Source organism: Chroicocephalus ridibundus, chromosome 2 (genome assembly GCF_963924245.1).
Source record: "Chroicocephalus ridibundus chromosome 2, bChrRid1.1, whole genome shotgun sequence".
NCBI classification, from domain to species: domain Eukaryota; kingdom Metazoa; phylum Chordata; class Aves; order Charadriiformes; family Laridae; genus Chroicocephalus; species Chroicocephalus ridibundus.
The window spans coordinates 23,144,077-23,153,192 of NC_086285.1; the positions used below are offsets into that span (position 1 = coordinate 23,144,077).

At 39.1% G+C, this 9,116-nt stretch overlaps 1 protein-coding gene across 9 annotated transcripts in view; it reads left to right on the forward strand.

The window, feature by feature from the left end:
• TRDMT1 (tRNA aspartic acid methyltransferase 1) overlaps positions 1–5,980 on the forward strand; it is a 46,044-nt gene extending 40,064 nt beyond the window's left edge. For 4 of the 9 annotated variants that reach the window (XM_063324735.1, XM_063324738.1, XM_063324737.1 and 1 more), the window contains one exon: positions 2,680–5,978. In XM_063324735.1, coding sequence (XP_063180805.1) covers positions 2,680–2,780 — 101 coding nt within the window. In that variant the 3' untranslated portion in view covers positions 2,781–5,978. Of the gene's footprint in view, positions 1–1,208; positions 1,357–2,679 lie in introns of all 9 variants that reach the window. The other 5 variants (XM_063324741.1, XM_063324736.1, XR_010069818.1 and 2 more) reach the window with 4 other exon arrangements.
• The last annotated feature ends 3,136 nt before the right edge of the window (positions 5,981–9,116 follow it).

Consider the following 9,116-nt stretch of genomic DNA (forward strand, 5'->3'; position numbering starts at 1 on the left):
ACAGCGCTCATTTAGCAAACTTGTCTTCTGTCACCTGGGAACTGCAGATGGAGGGACAGGGACAGATTCCACGTCTCAGAGGGCAGCACCCTTCTGCCTTAATCATGGGACCTTCTTTATGGTTCTTGCAGTTCCCTGCCTCACTTTTCCAACTTCCACAACACATGAAACAAGCCTCTCCCATCCAGTGGCTTCCTCTCACATATACTCCTGATTCATAGGCACAACAAGCTTTTCCCACTGCGCTGAGTCACAAGGCTGACATTTCTTTCCTTTCTGTTTAATCTAAGGCATTTCCCACTTTGTACTTAGTGTTACTCAGCTCTAGGCTGATTGAAATGTCTGGTGAATTTAGGTACTATAATCTAAGCTTCTTTTGAGGATTTGCAAGATATGGGGTTTTTTTGAAAGTTGCTGTATTTATGGCTACAGCAAAGGGTGTTTCCCTGACAGCATTTCTCCCATGTTAAATTTCAAGTCATTATTGTGAAGTGTGGTATTTCCAGTGGGAAATGTGCTATAGTTTCGCTGCTCCTGTGTTCTGTAGTGACAGCAACAGTTGGACTCAAATTTTCAACAACAGAAAGTCTGGAGATGTACCCACTGCAAATATGTTGTTGGTCTAAGAAGCTAAAGAATGAGAAAATTATACGCTGAAAATGAAATAAAGAGAATGTCAGGAAGCTTTGTAACAGATGCTGTTACTAGCTGCAGCTGCAGTATTATCAGAAGAAACATGATTGTGTCTAAATGGTTCTGTATTTTAACAAATTGATGGCCTTTTCTAATATGTGAGATCCAGAGTTAAAATTATTGTTAGTTCTTAACATTAACAGATTTATTGTGCTTTTAACATCTAAATGTATAAATAGTAATTGCACTATAAATCAATGAAATACTGCAGTCATTCTTCTTAGCCGCTGCTGTGAGTCCCGCAGCAATATCATTAATAGTGATCAGAGCATTCTTGCACCTGCGACCTGCTTTCATGAGGGTGATGTCAGGATGCCTTTTCCATTTCTCCTGTTAGTGATGTATGTAAGCTATTAGGAAACAAATGGCAGCCTAGTAGAAAGCCAGCACAATGTGGTAGTGCATGTTGCCGAGGCCATGACGTCATCAAATAACATGCATGACCTAAATGATGTGGTGAGAGCTGTGCAGCAAGTGCCAGCATACTATGAGTTGTTAAATCTGTCCTGATGTAGGCTACTCTTGAGCCAAGAAGGTGCAAGATAATTTTAACATGCAGATGGAGGAGGCTTGGGATAAAGGAAACAGTGAGCCCTGACAATTAATTCAGGCTTTCAGTTGCCAAAATGCAGAAGGAGAACCTTTGAAATTTTCAGGATACAGGTAAGCTTCTTGGGCGATAAGTGCATGTGCACATGTGTGTGCACGCATAAATGTGTATTTATTTTTATGTGAAAACTCCATCTAAGGAAGTGTGTGGGAGCACGAGTGATTGTTCCAAAGAGAGAAGAACGGTTGCCCAGATATGCATGCCAGAAGGCTGGGCAGAGTGGATGGAGCTGGCAGAAGATGTGTTTACCAAAGCAGTCTCTACATTTGAGGCATTAATAACTGGCAGAGAAGGATGGAACAACTCCTCCCAGACACCTCCTCCTTGGCTTTCCACCCTTGGCTCAGCAACTGCCCAACCATGTTCTCTCCTGAGCAATCCCTGGAAGAGGATTTTTCTGAAGTGCTGTGAAAATTTCGGAACGTATATATCGCTATTTGCACTCAAAGCTAGGTTTTCTTCTTAGGGAATGATCAAGTAATTGAATGTGATCAAGTTTCGATGGTTTAGCAAAGGACCCAAATGGTTGAATCACCCCTGCTGTTTGTCTTTCACTCAAATTGAAGCAAATGTACTTTAGTGCACAGGTAGAGTAAGTTACAGCAGACCGGCTGGCTGTTGTCAGCGTCTTCATTCTCAGAAGCTTGGTCACATTTGTGCATTCAATACACAACACAACCCTTTCACAATACCTGGGCCAGTTTTCTGGGCCTTCCTTCTTTCTGCCAGTCCATGCGCTCACCATGTGAAGGACATTTCAGATGCTGTCTGTATTTCTGAGGGCATTTGACAGGGTCAGCATTGAATTACATGGAAAACTGTTCATCTGCTTGATCACTTACTGAATAAGCCTTGCGCATTAGTCTGTACTGGTGGTGTACTGCACTGCAAAACTTGTTTGATTTACCTCGACTGGTTAGAGGGGCTCAGATGTGAAGTACAATATAAAGCTTATTGAGAAATGAGATTTAGTCTCTCTGCAGAATCATCACTTTATTTCTGCTGGGGCCATCTTCCTCTGTGGATATTCTCTAGAGTAGCAGTTGTGCAGTGCTTTAGGTGCTACTGCCCCTCCTTGAGACTGCTGGGTGTTTTGAGCCATATGAAGAGACGGTAGATTGGCATTAGATCTACAGTAGAGCAATGTTTTGAGGCTTGTTGTTAAGCTTTAGAGATGGCAGTACTGCTAATGGAAGGACTGATAAAAATACAATGAACTGGTTGGGAATTATTTTTGTAACTTTGTGATTTTTTTTTTTTTTTGAGGGAGTGAACCATGCTGCAATCTGAGATAAATGCATGAAGAACTGTTCACTGAAAAAGGAGTAGACTAAAACCCAGACTAACGATGTTGCACTATATGTTTTTTGTTTTAGGCTTTCCTGACAAAGTAACAATAAAGCAATGCTACCGTCTTCTGGGAAACAGCCTCAACGTACACGTGGTGGCAAAGTTGATCTCTGTTCTACTTGGATAATTTAGAACCTGAATCTGATGAGTATGGACTGGTGACAGAAAATACTTCCATCTGTCAAGAGAAAGCCGATGGCAGCTGAACAAAAATCATAGCTTACCAAAATATCTGTGCAGATATTCTGCTGAACATATATATTTTTAATACCTTGCTTTTATGGTGGATTTGTACTGTAGAGGTATTTTATTTAAATGTAAGTTTCCGGGACTTAATTGCTTTATTTTAATGTCCTTTTTAGTTTGCAAAATGAAAAAGAGCAGTATTTACATATACTTCAATGAAAATGGATGACTAGTTTATTTTATATTAAAACTATCTTCTCAGTACAGTATAAAAAGGCTGTAAATGTAAAAGCTCTTTTAAGTAAGTGCAAAGACCAAGTTCTGCATGTAAAATGTCTTCATCTGTAAATATCAGTGTATGACCTGAAATTTTGATTTTTTTTTTTTCTTATAGCTAATTAAACTATTAAATTCAGTATTTTGTATATGCTTTTTAAGGAGAGACAGTGTCATCCTTGGTTTATGGTTACCTCATCCTCTCTTAAAACTTGCAGGTTTCTGGAACCCAACTGTATCTGTCTGGAATTATTTGTTTAGTTGCAGTTGAATAAAAATATTTCAAGATTATCACAACCCTGACATTAACTTGCAATGTTTCTGTTCTCACTTATATTATTCAGGATAAGATCTTGCTCCTTACCAAAGACCAACACATAAGACAAAAGAAATTCTAAAGCTCCGTTTTTACGTTCCTATGGCATAAGAACTGGAGAAAAACTATATGCGCTTCTTCTGAAGATTTCTTCCCACTTGATAGTAGTACTAGGGTTAGGAGTGGGTGTTGGGATGAAACCACTGCATATGGCCATCCAGAGTGCCACAGCTACACCATCTCATAGAGCTGGACCAAATGTTTTGTTTAATCATCAAGTCTTGTGAGTTTAGTATCTCTGAAATAATAGAGAAAATTGTGGGAAAACTGAAAGCCTTCTAAAGAAGCATATTTTCTAGTTGTTATTTTTCCTTGCAGGTAATATTATATTGGTATCCAGAGAAAAAGCAGCTTGAGGGAGAAAAAGGAGAGATTATACTTAGTAAGCATCCATTAGGGAGCAGATGTGTCACAAAACTGAAGGATCTCGTAGATTGATCATAGTTCCTGTGCACCAGAGCAGTAAGTTGTCAAAGCTGCCAATCCTGAAAAAGACCGTTTCTTGTTTGCTTGTTTGTTTGCTTGTTTTTCATGTAGGATCACATAGGAACAATCATGGTGTATTGCATCTAGGCTTGGTAATACAGGAGAAGCTAGAGACTATAGAGAACAGAGTTGCTGTGGAGATACTGCAGCTATTCTCATCTGCCCTAGTCCTGAAAAAGTCCTTTGTTATTTTGTGCCATAGTTATGCTGACTCCTTGTGTATTTCTTCTTCAGTCTTGATTGCATGCTGCTTCTGGACTGTTAAACCGGGAAAAGCTTGGGCTGACCTACTTCAGCCTGTCTTATTCCCCAGGTACTTCTAGATTTCTTGGGCTGTTCCAGGTATAAAAGAGAAGTGGAAATTGATTCTCCTAAAAGAGCTCTGGACTAGGCTCTAGAGAAGGATGAGCTTGGCCTCTATCTTTACCTGGTCTCTTACAGTACTGTCATGGCAAAAAATACTAGGTTAACTTTAGGCTGTGCATACTACTAAACTACAAAAAGCAAGTGTATTTTTGACACTGTTATGAACCATACTTTCCTATTTACGCAGTGGTTATTGTGTATGTTTATCAGCCAGATCAATAACTAGTACCTGTGTGGTCTTGGGAGAAATATGATAATTGGAAGATCTGTTGCTGTCTAATATGATCCAAATATTGAAATTAAAACAAAGGAGGTCAATTTTATGTATAAATTGTGATTTCTTTCTGCTAAACCATCTAAATATTCTGTTCATTTTGCCTCACTATAATAATATTAGCAAAATATTACTATTAACAATTAGTTTTCAATTCCTTAATCTGTAAAACGTTTTAATGATTTATATGCCACTTATAAGCAAGCAGTATTAAAGTGTAAGTTGTAAGTTATCTAGCTGCATCTAAAACTAATATAGCAATACAGCCTGTTACATGTTGACAGTGAATTTTAATTGAGTGTGATTGTGAAGTCTGAAATCTGTTTGCTAATTAGAGCTGTTTGTGAAGGAGCTAGTTTGAAAGGACAGATTTCAGAGTTGTAAATACATATTTCTGTATTTTGCCCCTGCTAACCCTGTAATACCAGCGCAGCTAAATTGAGTGGCTGCTGCTTATCCCATCAGTTTATCATTCATAGACTCGTTTACTGACGTCTGTTGGGTTGCACCTGCTTGACCTCACTTGGTGATCACGTTGCTTCCTTTTCCGAGCAGTCTGCTAATCGTAAGTGCTTTGTGGCCTGCATCAGTGCTGCACTTCGCAACCTAAGCTTAAGCATTTTCACAGCAATGAGATGTGATTACAAAAGCGGCTGAAAGGTAAATGAGTGAAATCTGGAAGACGGCTCTGGAAATGGAAGGAGTTTTCCAGAATCTGGTTTTGTAGCTCACTTATTCTGCACATCTGAAATACATTTTGTTATCTGAGTGAGATGATGTGGTTGCATTCCTTCAAACTTGAGAAACTCCACTGAGGGAAAGGATGTCATATTTGGTGGTGTCATATTTATGCAGTCATTTTTGAAGCTTTGTGCTTGCCTTACAGAATGTCTTACCTACATAAGCTTGTTTTTATCTGAGTTAATCTAGGAATTTGTTACACTCATGAAGAAACCTGTGTAGCTGTGAAGTTACTAAAATACCGTTTGTTTAACGCAGTGGGTTTGAATATATTTTTGACACATGCACTCAGAATTTTACAGTGGAGGTGCATCCTTCCCTGCTCCTGCCTGCAGGCTTTTTTGTCTCACCTCTTACTGACCCTCATAGGAGGAGTGTAAGGATTGTCAGGAATCTGTGTGTTACAGGCTGCAAAAACATTCATCTGTGAAAACACTATCGTATGTCTTAAACTTAGTCATGGGTAAGCCCATTTTGTTTTCTAAAGAGACATCTCAATAGAAATCTGAACAGTTCCAGTGCTTCAATGACTGTACAATTTTGTTTTAGCAGTTGTCATGTTTCTAAAATAAATAGAAAATTTAGCAAATATTTGTTACATCTCAGGATGAACTATTCATTTTCAGTTCACCCTTTGATTTCTCTTGTCTATTTGTTTGCTATTCATACTGAAGTTTTACACTCTGTTGGCTTAGTGAATAAATACTGAATTATATTTCTTTTCCTTAGCAGTTTAATGTATTTTGCCTCTTAGATATCTGAAACCACATGTATGCTCTGTGTATTTTTTTCTGCATAGTGTTTAAAGAACATGCCATACTAGTAAGGACGAGGAGACAAGGTAATAGTTGGTTAAGAACACTAGGCTTTTCTGGGCAGTCTTATATAAATAGTGTATGAAGTAGAAAAGTTAAAAGAAATACCCAGGAAAAATAATGTGAAAGTATAAGAATACTGGGGATAGAGCCCCAAATGAATTCCAGTAACCATTTTCCTTTTGCCTGTGCAAAGGTGAGTATTCTAGTATTGCAACCTCATTAGGGGAAGATTATGCTTGTTTAATAACAACTTATTTGAATAGATAACTGATATCCAAGACACCAGGGAAAATGAAGTACTGAGTAGTGATAGTATGTCAATTTAAATGTTATTGTGAAGAGTGTGTCTTATTTTTATCTTTATTTAGTTACAAAGGTTGGGGAATTTATTTAGCTGTTGAAGAAAAGAAAAATGTGGCCTTAGATGACCACACAGACATCTGTAAAGACAAGACAACTGAGTTGTTCTCTTTGACTTTCCTCCACCTGGTCCTTTTGACAGTGGGAGGAAGCATGGACAAGGGATCTTTTGGTAAGAGCTCTGAAGAAGCAAGAAGCAGAGTTGGAGGGGCTAAAATTGAGTGGAATGCACCACTTTTAGTGAGAGAGGGTTGTTGGAGGGAATTTCAGATGGCTGCTGGTTGTGTTGGGTACCCTTCACTGGGTAAATCTCACCCTAAAGTCTCCTCCAGTGGGCAGCCTCTCTGATTTTAAACACAAGAATATGTCCCAAAATCCCAGCTTTGTTGAGAGCATGTTTATCTTGTGCTGTTGTCCATGCACTGGGCTGTTGTACTGCAAACATTTTTAAATTGCAACCTGGCATTTGGAAGCAAAGAACATTGACAGTGCTAATATATTTTCTCATGCCTAGACAGTAATAAAGAGTTGTGATGAGTTCAAATGTTTGCCCTGTATGTATTTAAAAAATGAAACATCCCATTCTGTTTATAAATATCGTACTTTAAAATGGGATTCTAGTCAGAATTAATATTTCTGAGTGGCATTTTGACTGTATATTGATCTTACTTACCTTGTGGCATTACTCATTCATTGTACATGCATTGTAAGGTGAAGAGTTCAGAAGACCGGACAAGTTCATGGAATGAGAGTCCTTTGAGAGTACTGAATATGTAGACTTCTGGCTGAAAAAGTTCCCAAGCTGCAGATAAATGGAGGCCAAGAGAGTAGCTAGGAGAGGTACTGTATGTGCTTGCCCCTTCGGGTACCCTTCATTTCTTAACTACCTGCTTCTGTCCACTGTTGAGACAGGCAACTGCCCTAGATGGATCTTTTTCTAATCCAGTATGATCACTCTTACTTCCTTATATTTGTATGATGACAGAATGCCAATATTTGTAATCACTGCATCGATACAGGAAATGATTTATGGACGTAGCTCAGATCTAAGCCTCTTGATAAAGCCAACAGTACAGAATAGAACAAATCTGAGGGAGGCTGTGCAGTCAGGTCCATTCATGGCTTTAGGGTTATTAGTGGAGAAGAGTGACTATGCAAATGGAAGTCCCTAAAAATAACTCCAGTGTACGTTAAAGCAATTGGAATGTGCTAAAAGGACTGGAATAATCAATAGAAAAGAACAAAGCCAACGTAACTGACTGTAAACTTTTCATGAACCTAATTTCAAAAAAGAATGAAACAGAAAATTGGAAGCATCAAAGTGGTTGGTGGCTTGTAGAAACAACATGTGTAGGAACAAAAGTCAGAAAGACAGAGGAACTAAAATATGAGTCGCTTAATGAAACTAAAAAACTAATAAATGTTATAACCACCTTAATTTTGATAAAGACACACAGGGAGAATTAGGACAGTAGATCAATTCCAGCTGAAGTAGCTAACCAGATCAAAACTCATCTCTTTGCTAATGGCTATTAAAAACTGAAACCCCCAGATTTCCTGGCCGGTTAGTTTAACTTCATCAGCAGGTAACTTATTAACTTCATCAACTGTGTTGAGGGAGCAAAATCTTAAGCAGGTGTCAGAGGGCAGTATGCTGAGAAGTAGAAGAAATCCATAAGGAGTGGTGTGGGAAATGGAGCCTTGCAGCTGCTGTGGCCCCTGGGGAGGGTGCTGTGCCCATGAAACTCTCCAGAGACATGTAAAGAGAAGGAAGGAAGCGATGATGGGTGATTATGGGTAAGGGACAGAAAGGATTTTCAGAGTTACCCCTGTTTGATGTAAACCTTGTGGTTGTTGATCCTCCATATAGGGCCTAATACCAGCTTAGTGCTTGGTCGTCTTGGAGCTGTAGGAACACACCAGAAGTGCTGAGTTCGATACAGAGCACTGTTTACACTGGCAATTTGCACATTTGTACCATACAGGTAGGAGACGTGATTTCAGCTGAGGGGAAGCTCGGGTAAATATGCACTAGTCAGGATTAAACTGGCAACAGGGCTGGATTTGTAATTATTTGTAAATATTTGAATCATAACATTGAAGAGCAGGGATCTTTTTTGCACCTCTGGAACAAAATAAAGGATTATTTGTTAGTCTTTCATTAAAAAAATTAGCCAGGTTGGGATTCACAGCAATAGTTGGCTTTCCCCCATATGAAAAGGGAGCATTGTCACAGACTTGTGTCATGTCTCTGCATCTGAGTTGACTTCCTAGGTGCAATTAATGTGTATGTAATTTTTGGCCGTAATCTGAGTCAACTCTTGTCTTCTACAGCAGCTCTTTGCATTGCAGGCATGTACTCCTGGAGAAGGAGAGGGATACCACCATTTAATTTCACACAGCTACACAACATGGTGGTAAATTGTATTCCCTGCTAGTACAGGATGAATAGCCAGAGTTAGAGACAAATGCTCTATTACTTCTGCCAAATCTGTGCACAACCTATGCTCTTCAGAGGTGTTTCCTCAGCCATAAAGTCAGTGAGGTAATGAACGATGTGTCCCGGGAGGAGGGGTTCAT